This window comes from Colias eurytheme, chromosome 21 (genome assembly GCF_061535395.1).
Source record: "Colias eurytheme isolate Ceu_HAF_F1 chromosome 21, ilColEury1 Martin Lab GWU primary, whole genome shotgun sequence".
NCBI classification, from domain to species: Eukaryota; Metazoa; Arthropoda; class Insecta; order Lepidoptera; family Pieridae; genus Colias; species Colias eurytheme.
In genome coordinates this window covers 9,929,509-9,943,905 of record NC_143000.1, presented here as the reverse complement: position 1 = coordinate 9,943,905, position 14,397 = coordinate 9,929,509, and the positions used below count along the sequence as shown (strand labels likewise).

The 14,397-nt window shown below is 32.9% G+C and overlaps 4 protein-coding genes across 4 annotated transcripts in view; 3 read left to right on the top strand and 1 right to left on the bottom strand.

The window, feature by feature from the left end:
* The window catches only part of LOC149899380 (uncharacterized), a 73,532-nt gene extending 70,378 nt beyond the window's left edge, over window positions 1-3,154 (top strand). Inside the window, exons 9-11 of the mRNA XM_090114780.1 lie at window positions 608-747; window positions 1,390-1,587; window positions 2,133-3,154. Of these exons, the coding sequence (XP_089970906.1) occupies window positions 608-747; window positions 1,390-1,587; window positions 2,133-2,284 (490 nt within the window). The 3' untranslated portion in view covers window positions 2,285-3,154. The remainder of the gene's footprint in view (window positions 1-607; window positions 748-1,389; window positions 1,588-2,132) is intronic.
* Window positions 3,155-3,609: 455 nt separating this feature from the next.
* Window positions 3,610-5,525, bottom strand: LOC149899379 (uncharacterized). Its single transcript, XM_090114662.1, has 4 exons — window positions 5,320-5,525; window positions 5,094-5,244; window positions 4,642-4,793; window positions 3,610-4,061 (listed from the first exon to the last, which is right to left on the bottom strand). The coding sequence occupies exons 1-4, from the start codon at window positions 5,441-5,443 to the stop codon at window positions 3,925-3,927; spliced, it is 564 nt and encodes a 187-aa protein (XP_089970788.1). The 5' UTR covers window positions 5,444-5,525; the 3' UTR covers window positions 3,610-3,924.
* A 286-nt stretch (window positions 5,526-5,811) lies between these two features.
* LOC149899378 (mitochondrial import inner membrane translocase subunit Tim22) lies at window positions 5,812-7,741 on the top strand. Its single transcript, XM_090114563.1, has 3 exons — window positions 5,812-6,166; window positions 6,926-7,189; window positions 7,607-7,741. The coding sequence occupies exons 1-3, from the start codon at window positions 5,938-5,940 to the stop codon at window positions 7,687-7,689; spliced, it is 576 nt and encodes a 191-aa protein (XP_089970689.1). The 5' UTR covers window positions 5,812-5,937; the 3' UTR covers window positions 7,690-7,741.
* A 544-nt stretch (window positions 7,742-8,285) lies between these two features.
* LOC149899377 (uncharacterized) lies at window positions 8,286-11,355 on the top strand. Its single transcript, XM_090114753.1, has 5 exons — window positions 8,286-8,360; window positions 8,469-8,687; window positions 8,884-8,976; window positions 9,133-9,239; window positions 11,147-11,355. Exons 2-5 carry the CDS (start codon window positions 8,490-8,492, stop codon window positions 11,226-11,228), a joined length of 480 nt encoding a protein of 159 aa, XP_089970879.1. The 5' UTR covers window positions 8,286-8,360; window positions 8,469-8,489; the 3' UTR covers window positions 11,229-11,355.
* Window positions 11,356-14,397: the final 3,042 nt, after the last annotated feature.

The window sequence follows — 14,397 nt, the reverse complement described above, 5'->3', positions numbered from 1 at the left end:
AGTATGTTTTGATCTTTTTATACATCAATTATTAATAAAATTAGGAGGGCGCTGTTTGATTTGAAGATATCTGTGAGGCACGATACCGGTATTGAACTTCTGAAATAAGAACCTGAATTCATACAGCGAGCATAGAGCCTTATAAAACGATTCTCCTTTTTTAATAATTGATAATATATTTATGAATGAATACAGTATATAATTATATAAATTACTAGCGGTCCGCCCCGGCTTCGCCCGTGGTACCTGCATGTTTAAACTATCCTATCTCTCAAGTTGGATCGAACTGCACATGGTTTGCGAATTTTATTATAATCGGTTAAGTGGTTTAGGAGTCCATTGAAGACAAACATTGTGACACGAGATTTATATTATATACTAGAGGTCCGCCCCGGCTTCGCCCGTGGTACATATTTCGCAATAAAAGGTAGCCTATGCCCTTTATCGGGTATCAAAATATCTCCAAACCAAATTTCATGAAAATTGGTTCAGTAGTTAAGGCGTGATTGAGTAACAGACAGACAGACAGAGTTACTTTCGCATTTATAATATTAGTATGGATTAAGATTAAATAGGCATATGTAATGAAACGAATTATCCCTTTCAGGTTCGTATCCCGCATGGGCGTCCGTTCCCGCGTGTTGGTGCTCGCGCTGTCGCAGCTCATCGCGACACTTCCCGCGTTCGGGTCTGTTGTCTTTGGTCCGCTGTGGGCTATGATCACACTGGCGTTCTCGTATTTCTTTGGTAAGTGCTTTTTTTAAGCTATTGCATACCTTCTATCGCAGGCCTTGAGCGCGGGGACTGAATCCAGAAATTTAGTAACGAAAAACCTCACGCTCCCCACGGGGACGGGCGCGGAGGTGTGGCTTGAAGGCATAGCATGCAATAGCTTTACCGCGGCAGTCCCCGAGTGCCACACGTCTTTTTTTATTTATTGCCGACACTGTTTTGTTCCTCAGTCATTGATTTATTGATTTAAATTGCCAACATATATGCAACACATACAACAATATTTTTTTTATGTCAGAGCAAGCAAAGGGGCAGGTGGGCCACCTGATGTTAAGTGGTCAGCACCGCCCATAAACACTTGCAACCTAAGGTTGTAACACTAGAAGTGTTGAAGGGAATATAAACTTTTGCATAATGCAGTACACAGAAATATTTTTGAAGTGAAACTTCTTTAGGCGTATTGAGGGTAAAATTGCAAGGTTGCGTCATGGCAATACCGTCACGTTGGGTAAAATGACGATTTTAGTATCGTTGTATCTTGCCAAAGAAAATTCACTTCTGACACGTGTGCTCGACACACATGTTCTTTTTTTGTTATTTTTTGTTGTTATGCTATGAAAAATTATTTTGTATTAATAAAAAAACATTATTTTTCAGCTGAAATGTGGTTCGGCATTCTATTCGCGATCCTCGTGGAGATAGTACCGTTGTCAGTTCGTTCAACAACCGTGGGCGTGTTTCTATTCGTCATGAACAATGTTGGCGGGAATTTGCCTATTTTGGTTGACCCGGTGTCAAAGGCCATAGGCTATAGAGAGGCGATCATGATCTTCTACGCGGGATTCTATGCCTTAAGTGAGTCTATGGTTTTTATAATAATTATTTTGAAATTTTAAATTACACAAATTTGACGCTTTATTAAGATTATCTCATTAATTTATGTTATGGTCACCGATCCTTGATAAGTTTACATGCCTAGATTAAGCCTAGATATATACGTTTATTGGGTAAAATTCGAGTCATAAGAAGTCAGTTACATATAAACTTAGGTACCTATATTAAGCATTAAAATAGGACAGTACCTATAGAAGAATAAAAATATATCGCCGACGTGCCTGGTTTATAATTATTTTATGTATTTTTAATAAGATTAACTCGAAATGTTTGGTCATCGTGCATAAAAATAGTAAATACACTGCAATAATTATCTTATCGAATACCAATGTTATTATATTTATTTAATTGTAATAAATGTACGAATAACTTATTACCCCAAAAAGTAGGTTAAAAGAAAAAGTATCTTGAAATTATTTATCTTCGATGTAAATTGTCTGTTATACCAAGGCATTGCCAAGGCATATTTTTATAGACTCGTTTAATTATGATATTTTTTATTACAGGTGCTATTCTATTCTTCTTGACAATGTTCTTCATGGACGGACCTATAGAAAGGGAAGAAGACAACAAAACAGACGGACAAGACAACAGAGCTTACATTCACGACGAAACCCGCCACAGGCCGACCGCGACAGTACAAAACGCGCGATTGTAGAAAATAAAATTATATGGCAATCAATATTCTTGCCAGCAAAAATAAATCGACTGATATGAGGTTGCTTCTACCGTTGTAGAGATTATCTGTGTGATATCGTTTATCTGTGGACGTTCAATTTGACAGCTGTCATGACATGGCGCGTATTTTAAATTGAAAGTTCGTAATCTGTAATGGATTTCAATTTTCAAACGAAATATTTGTAGTCTTTCAAAGGAAATGAATACGAAGTGATATTACACCGTTCCTTTATTTAATTTATAAGGTTTAGGATAAATAGTATTTAATGTTCAATGTTGTTATAGTTTTAGTTTTTTATATTTATTTCAAAATTGAAATCATATTGTGTTGTTCGCATGGCATATATTATTATTCAGGGGCTTTTAAATATAGATCTGAGAATAATGGATTAATCTCAACTTAAACATGTGTCGCCTAGTAAATTTGGTATTTAAATAGGATATTCTTTTTATTCAATATAAAGCCCCAAAACCCAAATGTGTAACTAACAAGTGCCCTCTTTTGTTTCCAAAAATCATAACTAAAAAATCTTGAAGAAAATAAATGAAAGTGCCAATAATATTGTTTCCAGTTCTTAATTAATTGTTCGTAATTAAATGAGTATTGAGTAACCCTACATTTTCTAGTGAGTACCTTTACTTACCTATTTAAAAATATCTCACCAAAGAATCTAAATTTTCAATTTCAAATTTTCAACCACAACCATCTGGAAACACTGATATGAATTTTTTTTTACTTTAGATTTTCATAAAACATAAAATATTACCATAAAAATCTTGCCCTAAATATATATTTGTTACAAGCAAAAGCAGTTCTTTGTGATACACTGTAAATATTTATTGTTAAGATTATGTAATTTTGTAAATAAATTATATACTAAAATACTGATTTTTATTTTAACAACTCCCCACATATTATGTTAAATTTATATTTAACTAGCTTTCCACCCGCAGCTTCGCCCGCGCAGTCAAAGAAAAACCCGCATAGTTCCCGTTCCCGTGGGATTTCCGGGATAAAACCTATCCTATTTCCCAGGATAAAAAGTAGCCTATGTCCTTTCTCGGGTATCAAAATATCTCTATACCAAATTTCATGCAAATTGGTTCAGTAGTTAAGGCGTGATTGAGTAACAGACAGACAGACAGAGTTACTTTCGCATTTATAATATTAGTATGGATTAATTAAATGTTTTAGTACAAACAATTAATGAATTTATACGCAAAAATGAGGACAAAGAAATATCTTTAAAAAAAATAGTGTACCAAGGTGAAGAGAATAAAAAACAAAATATAGCTTGAGGTATGTTTACTTTATGAGAGCTTCCTATATACTTGTACATAATATTATAATAAAGATTTTTACTTACAAATGCAGACAATATTAATTAATAATCAATAGACTGTAAAATATGAGCATGGACCAATATATATCAAGTGGTCCATGATATGAGTAACATTTTTATACATATTAACATTTATAAACTCAGAGAAGCATATTTTAAGAAGTGTCTTACAATCAAAATTTACTGTGAACAGTTCTACATTACATTTATACAATTTTTCTCTATTCTAGTACAATTTTTTAAAACTTATATCCACATGAACATACAGAGTGCTAATCTAATCAACTGCAACTAATAAACCTTTACCGTTAGACTTATATTTAAAAACTTTTTCCTTTCGTCGTGACTTCCAACATTTTGTCTCTTCTTTGGATAAAACATATTCTCCACTTACAACTACTGACTTTATCTGATCTGAAATAATAAATATCATTTTTATCGTAAAAATAACATTCTATTTAAGCAATAATCAAAACTAAGGCCGCCTGTCCATCTGCAAGAAAACTTCCGCGAGAAATGTCTGACAGTCTATCTGACAGTAGCTTGCAAGTCTAATTCCGCATTTCCACCTGCAAGCAGACTTGCAAGTTGCTGTCAGACAGACTGTCGGACATTTCTCACGGAAGTTTAAAAAGTAAATAAATAAATTAAACTAATCATTAATCAACTTTCTTTTTTAATATTTGCACACCCAATCAATGGGTAGAATGAATACTGCTGGCTCATAAGCCACATAATATTGTAATTAAAACATCTATAATTTGTAACTACATTCTTGTAAATAAATATAATTTGAATTTGAATTTATATAAATGAGAACTGCTGTCAGAAGTTCTACATTATCTAGTTGTTTTCTCATATTAAAAACACCAAAATTTAAATCATTCACATGAAAAGCATTGTACATATTTTGATGATACTTGGCAATTATGTAGCTTGTATACCAGAATAACTCAAGATATATACTTTATTTTGCCCATGGGTTATTACATACCTTCATCTATATCTTCCTTCACCTTTTTGTTTTGTTTAAGTTTTTTTGCTTCTTTATTGTGAGATTCTGTGTGTGTATCCTCTTCTTCATTACATGACAGAAAACCTTCAGAATCTTTGAACAGTTTGACCCCTCCTTTGATTTTTCTTTTGCTGAAAAAAGTGTTAATATAGCAAAGATGACTTCTTATAATTTTATATTATTAATTATTATAGAATACTAGCTGCGCTTCGTGGTTTCACCCGTGTGGCTCCGCTCCTGTTGGTCTTAGCATAATGATATAGCCTATAGCCTTCCTCGGTAAATGGGCTATCTAAGACCGAAAGTATTTTTCAAATCGGATCAGTAGTTCCTGAGATTAGCGGATTCAAACAAACAAACTCTTCAGCTTCATAATATTAATACAGATTTTATGGTAGTTATCTATAAAATGCATACTGAATTAAACTTACTGCTTTTTAGGTTCTATATCAACAAACTTAATGTTTTTGTTTATGATACTAGATATTTTATCGCCAATTTTCTTCTGTAGCTGTAGAGGTACTTTGACATCATTATAATGACTCGCTTCTTCTAAATAACGCTCCGATTTCTGGTTTATTTCTGAAATATTGATAAATAGTAATAAATTTACATTCTGGAGTTACTGTACAATAAGATAAACACAATTTTTAATACCTGTTGTGGGAATACTAGATTTAGATGTATTAACTTTTTGGTTAATTAAGTTTACAAAACTAGTGTCTACCGCTTCTCTAAAGCGAGATAGATCTTCGCCTTCAGAAGAATCGGAGTCCGACATGGCAAGAGAAATTTAAACTCAAAATAAATATGTAAAAGTTCAAGTTTTGGTTTTCAAAACAAACATGCCGCACACACGTGAATTCGACACATTCAACTGTCAACTGTCAAGTTGACACTTGAAAGTTGACACCCTCAATAATCTTGATTATCACCCTGTGAAAACCTTAGGTAAAAACCACAAAAACAGTAGAATCACTTGTGTTAAATATTCATATCCTCAAGATATCCTCTAACTCTTGACCTCATTTCCTTCTCATTTTATTTGGCGTGATTTGTTTACTCAACAACTGCAAATAGACATATCTACGTGCCGTAAAAAAATAATAAAAAAAAAACATTCATAATAATTTTTCTGTCAATGTCAAAATCAGCTGGGGCTTGATCTTGTAAATTGTAATTTATTTCCCTGAGGTTAAAACTATAATGCGAAATTAAAATTAACGATTTGTTCATATGTTAAAGTGAAAACATATTTCCAATTGAGGCCGCACAATGACAGAACTAACAAAACCACCCGTTGATCAAAATCTAGTGAATTTCACACAGAAAAGCGATTATGACTCCCTAGCGAAGTATTTGGTTGGGAACATCTATCGATATCGCGAAAATATAATCATACCAAGAGTATTGGGCCCAGTTATAATTAAAACAAATGAAGAGAAAATGATTGAATCCACGATAGAGAGCTGCCCGTTTAAATCAGTGACCAGTTGTATTATAGGTTAGTATTTTGTTTATTTCATTGAATGTGTATAGAAAAGCGCTTTTCATTCATTCCTGAAAATCTAATTTTTTTTTTCAAATTAATAGCAATACTACAGTAACAAAGAATACACTAATATTTCATCTTAATATACAATAAATCTCGTGTCACAATGTTTGTCCTCAATGGACTCCTAAACCACTTAACCAATTATAATAAAATTCGCACACCATGTGCAGTTCGATCCAACTTGAGAGATAGGATAGTTTAAACATGTAGGTACCACGGGCGAAGCCGGGTAACCGCTAGTAATATTATAGATTTCCTGGCTCTTAACTGCGCTGAGCTGAATTATTATAAAGTTTGTGTTTATTTACGATTTGGCGTCTACTGCTAATGATTTAATGCAGATTTTGGATTATTTGAAGTACTTTTCATTTCATTTGACATGTGACATGCATTTAAAGATAAACATTCATAATAAGGAGAAACAGACAGCAACAGCAACTTTGTTTTATACTATGTTATATGTAGTGATATCCCTAAGTATTACTATTCATCAATAATCAATCATGTACATATAGTTAGATATTGTTGGTCTTACCACAAAACAATTTAAACATAATCTAACTTTAAACCAGGAATCTGTCACCTTAATAGTAGTCTATGTGAAATACGACAAATCAGATTAAAGAGAGCCCGCGCTTTACATTAAACCCTGTCTAAAGTTTTTTTGTGGTAAGACAGTGTAAGTTTAACAATGTTAAATAATTACAGGCTACGGTCTTGGTCTCGCGGTCGGTCTATTCACGTCCTCCCTAATGCCCAACATGACTGACCCGATGGCGCAACAGAACCAAACCGCGCGAGAGATACTCCGCGAGATGAAGACGTCCATGTTGAGTTACGCTAAGAACTTCGCTATACTTGGCGCTGTGTTCTCTGGTGTCGAGTGTTGTATAGAAACCGCTAGAGGGAAGTCTGATTGGAGAAATGGGACGTACGCAGGTGGTGTGACTGGCGGACTTATTGGGTTGAGAGGTGAGTTATGTACACATGCTGAATATTTAAAGAAAATTGAGTTACATTAAACCAGAAAGAATGTTTAATTGTTGTTTGTATAAAATAAAACCTTGTTAAAAATTACCATTTAAAGTTCAAACACAAATGTTTGAATTAATACACAAAAATCAAATTAAAATTATTTTCCCCTATAGTTTAGAACACTTAAAGTAACGAAAATGATACATTAAAATATATAATGTGCATGAAATACATTAAAACCTAAAAATCATTAAAATACATTAAATTGGATAAATCAAACTATTATATTATAGTTACAAGTTTACACTTTCATACAAATTACCATTACTCCCAGTTCTTACTTTAGTAATTATTGTTGTACCTACTCAGTAATCAATATGTAAAAAATGAATAGTGTCTTATTTTTTGTTTTAGGTGGATTAAAAGCAGGCATATTTGGGGCAGCTGGTTTTGCTGCCTTTTCCACAGTTATCGACTACTACATGCATCAGCGATAGAATTATTCAATGTTGTTTTTAATGTAAATTATAAAGTATATTTAGTTGATTTTTTAATTGGTTTCATTGAGCTTTATGAGGGAAATGTGAATTTAAATTGAAATTAGGACTGTGTTAAAAGATAAATATAAGACAATACGATTTTCGAATTTGTATTTGAATTTCGAACTTCGAACATGTTTCGAGTGTTGCTGTTGTAAAAAATCACAGCCTTAAAAAATAAAAACAAATAAAAACCTTGCAGAATTAATTTATAAAATACAGGCTAGGGTAATCAGCGGTAAATAACTTGAGGTTTGAACTTCTATCAAGATTGAGAAAATGATATGAAATATTTTTCAATTTGAATTATGAATTAATATCGCTCTAAAAAGCTTTCTTCTCAAATATTTTTAAGATTTATAAAACATGACTTCTAAATAAAAATAGATTGTGGAGAGAAAATAGATTATTTGTTTCTTATTTTTTAATTAAATTAACAAAATATTTTTAAACTAATTGTCTCATGTCAGAATGTAATCTGTGCAATGATTTGTATAGTCTGTGGTATCTTTATTTTCACATGGCAACTTTAGCTTGTCAGTTGTGCTTCGCGGTCGATTAGAAAAAATTAAAAAAAAGTTAACGACTAAAAACGGAAAATGCTGTGAGAATGCAGCGCGTCTCATTTTGTATTAATATTTTAGAATTATGAATAAAATAGTGCATATTATATATTAACACGTAACAGTTATATCGCAGTATATATATTCGTATACATTTTTATCGATTTAAAACAGTGATTTGCACAATAAAACGAAATGAAGGATCCCTTTGTTAACGACTCGTGTATTGATTCGCCCGCAAGGGATAGTTTAAAAAATATAGATGGGTGTTACAGTAAAAACATATTTAAGAATAAGCCCTTTATAAATTCCCGTCGTGCCTTACAATCCGGTGCGGAAAAAATATCAAAAACCTTCAAAAGCGTGAGAAATTCTTTCGGAAATCTGTCGCAGGTGAGTCCTAAATTTTAGTAGTTTTTGTTGGATATTTAGTTGATTATGAATGAACATGAGAAATTATTCAATAGAGAATTGTTAAAAGCGTTGCTAAATCACGTTTTAGTGTCCTCAAGGCTCAAACCTCATTATAAAAGATCCACTTTGCAGAACACAGCGTGAATATTTTCATGAACGCAGCTATTTTTCACAGCATTTCAGATTGAGTGGTCGAAGGAGGCATCGTTTAGCTGAACCTATTTCACCTTGCAGGACACCTACTACTCCTGTTGCCAAGAAAAAAATGGTATCTATAATTATTTTTATGAAAAAAATAAGTACTTAACTGATTATTTCAAATGACTATATTTTTTACAATTGTTACTTTATTTAAAAAAAAAAATCTTTACAGCTTATCTTGCTTTATGTTACTTCTATTAATTATGATAACATATTTTTCCAGCTATTTGGTCGCAGTCCAACCAAGCTATACAGTCCCTTCGGCATCGAAACTCCAAGGAACAGAGACTTCAGGATCTCACCATACATGCCCAACACTCCCGAGCATGAGTAAGTAAAATAAATATTTCAATGATTTTAAATACACACCTCAAATTCCACATTAAGAAATCACGAGGATAATAAGACCATTTTTTCTTCAGATGAAATCTGTCATTTTGACTAGCCAACTACCATCAAATTTAATTAGGAAATAGCAGTCCGCCCCGGCTTCGCCCGTGGTACATATTTACGTTTTCTCTACGTAAGAACCATCCTCATACTTCAGAGCTATTACGCACTGTCGACTGAGTCGCCGGCGACTGGACTTACTCCTGGACGACTGACGACTAAGTGCGCAAGCCCCTATTTAAACTATAGTAAGTCACAGTCGCCGGCGACTGAGTCGCCAGCGACTGGTCGACAGTGCGTAATAGCTCTCAAGGAATATAATAAAAAAAGAATTAACGAAATCGGTTCAGCCGTTCTCAAGTTATGCGCTTACCAACACATTTTGGGATTCATTTTTATATTATAGATTAATGTGTTTCCTTTGAACATTTTAATAAATGAACCATAACAACATAATGTTTATAGACTACAAATCTGCATTACTTTTCGTCCATATGCCCTTGATAACATAAAACTAGCTGCGCTCGGCTGCTTCGCCTGCGTGGCTCTGCTTCTGTTGGTCTTAGCGTATATAAAGTCTTCCTCGATAAATGGGCTATCCAACACCGAAAGAATTTTTTCAAATTGGACCAGTAGTTCAATGGGCTATCCAACACTGAAATAATTTTTCAAAACGGACCAGTAATTCTTGAGATTAGCGCATTCAAACAAACAAACAAACTTTACAGCTTAATAATATTAGTATAGATTAAAAAAACCGGCCAAGTGCGAGTCGGGCTCGCGCACAAAGGGTTCCGTAGCAGCAAATATAATAAATTACAGTTAAATCAACCTATCTCAAAAACTATAAGAGATACTTTGATCAAACCAAAAATCGTTGAAAGAGTTAATTAGCATGCATCACCTCTATTTTTTTTAGAATTTTATACCCCGTAGTTATAAAAATAGAGGGGGGGGGACATACTTTTTACGACTTTGAGAGCTGATATCTCAAAAACCGTTCACTTTAAGAAAAATGTTTTTTAGAAAACTTTATATCATTTTAAAAGACCTTTCCATTGATACCCCACACGGGTATGTACATCGAAAAAAAAAATTTCATCCCTCAGTTACATGTATGGGGGGCCCCACCCCCAATTCTTTTTTTTACTATTTAGTGTCATATTTTTGTAGCGGTTCATACAACACATATTCCCATCAAATTTCATCACTGTAGTACTTATAGTTTCCGAGTAAATCGGCTGTGACAGACGGACAGACGGACAGACGGACAGACGGACATGACGAAACTATAAGGGTTCCGTTTTTGCCATTTTGGCTACGGAACCCTAATAAGAGAAGGTATATTTATTACTAGCTTCCGCCCGCGACTCCGTCCGCGCGGATGTCGGTCTTCGCGTGGATGGTTCATTTCTCCATTTTGAGTAACTCTGACAATAACATCTTATAAATATCTATTGGACTCAAATACGGCTAGGCCTATAATAATACCCAACGTGTGTTCGCTGTTCTACAGAACGTCTATGGATAAAACTGAAAAATTAAGATTATTTTTTTTCTTCGTATTTTTTCAGGATAAAAAGTATCCTATTTTACGCCCAGGATAATAAGGTATAATTATACCAAGTTTCATCGAAATCGAACCGTTAGTTTTCACGTGATGTCTTCACATACAGACAGACAGACAGACAGACAAAAATTTTTTTAATCACATATTTGGGTTTGGTATCGATCCAGTAACACCCCCTGCTATTTATTTTTTCAATATTTTCAATGTACAGAATTGACCCTTCTACAGATTTATTATATGTATAGATTAGGGTATATTTTTTATTATTTTGTTCCAGAATGTCTCCAAAACGGCGTAAAGGCATTTCACAGTCGTGGCACTTGCTTGCTAAGAAGAGGCCTCGAGCGCTTTTCCAATAACTCTTTATAACCACAGTATATTATTATAATACCAGTATAATATTAATATAATATAATATATTATATTATATCGCACAACCCACCGCTATGACAGCTTTGTCGAGTATTGTATGTGATTGGTGCTAAATGTGACTGACTGCTGTAGGGAATCAACCTATTGCTATTTTCAATTTATAAGCTAAATGTTCGTATATTATGATTGTTTACATGCAAAAATAATATACAAATTTGAAACAAACTACAGCTTTAAAGATCAATTCATACTCAAACATTTATTTATTCATCTTTTTTGAAGTGCTTTTGAATCGTCAAAATACTTCAATAAATGATTTTGCCACTGGTTTGGTTAAATAATTACTGAAAGTAAATATTTATCTATTTAGTAGTTACTTCAATGTTTTCATTAATAATATTTTTATAATACTAGCAAACCCGCCCTTTTCTCATGGTGTATGTTTACGTTTTCTCTCCATAAGAACCATCCTCATACTTGGATACATGGAATACATACACAAGGAGTAAAAAAAATTATTAACGAAATCGGTTTAGCAATTCATATTTATTATATTACTAGCTTTCCGCCCGCGGCTTCGCCCGCATCTCCAAGAAAAACTCGCATAGTTCCCGTGGGATTTCCGGGATAAAACCTATCCTATGTGTTAATCCAAGTAACCCACTATATGTGTGCTAAATGTCATTGTAATCGGTTTGGTAGTATTTGCGTGAAAGAGTATACATGCATGCATCACATTTATAATATTAGTACGATTATAAAAATTTTTTCGCAATAAGGTTGATTCCTTACATCAAGGAGCAGAAGCTCGGACTGCTTATATTCTATTGATTTTAATATACTTAAGGTTTTCATATCGTATCCTATTTTGATGCCTTGCTCAGTGATATTTATCTATTAACTATATAATAGACATGCACAAAACCATAATGCTATTGAAATAATTGTAATCTTGTTATATAATATTGTTTATGGTATTTTAAGCTGGATGCTAAGAGAACTAAAATACACATTGAAAAGATTTACCTACCCAGAATATTATATGATATTTCACCATTTTTTGAAGTCAGTTAATGAGCCAAAATGTGTAGTTTTATAAATTAGTCCCATCCTACCAAAAACGAATATTATACTTTTTATATTTAAAGGGAATTATCACAAATTATTTATTTAAGTTTACTTAGCATCAGGCAAAACATACATTTTTTGCAAATGTATGTTCTTGTAAATCTTCATATGGAAAAACTCTTATTATATTGAAATATTACTATTATTGTAATCTCTGATTATACATACAGTACTTAATAAAATTGTAAGGTTCCAATGAAAAATAGTAAACTTGTAACTTTGTAACAGACAAAATAATAGCAGAATTATGTCTATAATAATAAGAGAGACTGATTAAAATCATCAATTTTAGTTTCATAAAACATTTCATAAACAACTAACAATTTTTTCTCGCACCATATGAAGGTTTTTGTGTAATTTTATACTTACTCTTATACATATATTATAAACTGACGTAGAAGCTGTATAGGCGAACAAATTTGCAGTTAAAGCTGTTCCGCGTTATCTACATAAACATTATACACATACCGACATACACGTACACATTCACGTACTCCGTAGTGAGACAAAGATAGAATATACATTTAAACCGTTAGCCGAAAAGAGATAGCAACGCGCGTAACCAACCTGGCTAATTAGCCGACTTCGTTTTTTTACGCGTATGCCGCTTCTACCTCAGTTTATATAATATGTATTCTAATTTCTAAGTACTTACTACGGAAACGGCACTGCCCACGAGAAATAATAATCATTTTTTATTTATTAATAAAAAATATTGTTGATTAAAAAAATCATATCCAGTATTAGATACGCCAAATTTTATAGCTTCAAGTATTATTAGTAAGGGTTAACGCTTTTGTGACAATATCTTTATATTTATTAATATTTAATCGGCTAAATTAAGCAGCATCTAGACGATCCTGTTGTACATGCTGTTTGTGCATGCAGTTTTATCATAAATTCAGTATGAAAATATTTCATCAAGTTTATATAAATACTAGCGACCCGCCCCGGCTTCGCACGGGTGCAATGCTGATACTAAATACACTACAGAAAAATTGTGAACGTTGTATAGGTATAAAAATATAGCGGCCCGCTCCGGCATCGCAATTCGCACGGGTATAAAATACATAGCCGGGCGGCCGCAAACGCTACGTCCTGCAATTTTTAAATCTGTAATATCTTCGAAAATATTCACTTAAATCATACGGTGTAAAGGGCCATATAGATCTATATTAAATGAACAATGTATCCATGGTATTTAATTGGTTAAGGATTAATGCTGTATTGGTTAAAATCGCTTCGAAAATTAGCCATTATTTGTCGTAAAAAGTAAATGACAAAAAAAAGTTATTGTGGGTTATCCATAAGAGATAGACATATACCATCGCGGACTTTTCTGTAGACCTTTTCAATGTGTATAATACTTAGTACATTATTTTGATAAAACTCGTAGGGTTCAGCCTGCGTTTGCAATGTAAGCGGAATAAATGTAATTTTTTACGACATCACATTAGAAACCTCAAAAATAACAGTACTTCTCCACTACTTAATGGATCTTATTATACATATAAACCTTCCTCTTGAATCACTCTATCTATTAAAAAAAACCGCATCAAAATCCGTTGCGTAGTTTCAAAGATTTAAGCGTACAAAGGGACATAGGGACAGGGAAAGCGACTTTGTTTTATACTATGTAGTGATGGCAGAATATGGCTGGTATCCGTGACTTAGTCCCTGTTAACCAAACTCAAACATTTATTTATTCAATTAGACTTCTAGAAGCACTTATGAATCGTCATTACATTGTTTTACCATTTACCACCGATTCGGAAAGTTTCTACGGAGAAGAACCGGCAAGAAACTCCGTAGTTGCTCTTTTAATAAAAAAAATAATTAAAGTTAGATAAAGTATTTTTCATAAGGTAACGCGTATTTTCAGTAATATCTGTATGTACATTTAAAAATATCGAAAATAAATAAAAACAGTAATATAAAAATGCATGTCATGTAGCAAGATCGTCTAGTTTCTGCTCTCGGATAATATTATAGTCGGAATTCTAGACTTAAGAATGTTCTTATCAGTTT

Bases quoted from the DNA above. Each gene is read 5' to 3' on its own strand.
- LOC149899379 (XM_090114662.1), bottom strand. From the start codon at position 5,443: ATGTCGGACTCCGATTCTTCTGAAGGCGAAGATCTATCTCGCTTTAGA. The intron at 4,794-5,093 runs GTAAGTTTAATT...CACTTTTTTCAG, and splicing joins GATATAGAACCTAAAAAGCA to CAAAAGAAAAATCAAAGGAG. The intron at 4,062-4,641 runs GTATGTAATAAC...TTATTATTTCAG, and splicing joins GAAGGAAGATATAGATGAAG to ATCAGATAAAGTCAGTAGTT.
- LOC149899378 (XM_090114563.1), top strand. From the start codon at position 5,938: ATGACAGAACTAACAAAACCACCCGTTGATCAAAATCTAGTGAATTTC. The intron at 6,167-6,925 runs GTTAGTATTTTG...AAATAATTACAG, and splicing joins AGTGACCAGTTGTATTATAG to GCTACGGTCTTGGTCTCGCG. The intron at 7,190-7,606 runs GTGAGTTATGTA...TTTTTGTTTTAG, and splicing joins CGGACTTATTGGGTTGAGAG to GTGGATTAAAAGCAGGCATA.
- LOC149899377 (XM_090114753.1), top strand. From the start codon at position 8,490: ATGAAGGATCCCTTTGTTAACGACTCGTGTATTGATTCGCCCGCAAGG. The intron at 8,688-8,883 runs GTGAGTCCTAAA...TATTTTTCACAG, and splicing joins CTTTCGGAAATCTGTCGCAG to CATTTCAGATTGAGTGGTCG. The intron at 8,977-9,132 runs GTATCTATAATT...ATATTTTTCCAG, and splicing joins CTGTTGCCAAGAAAAAAATG to CTATTTGGTCGCAGTCCAAC.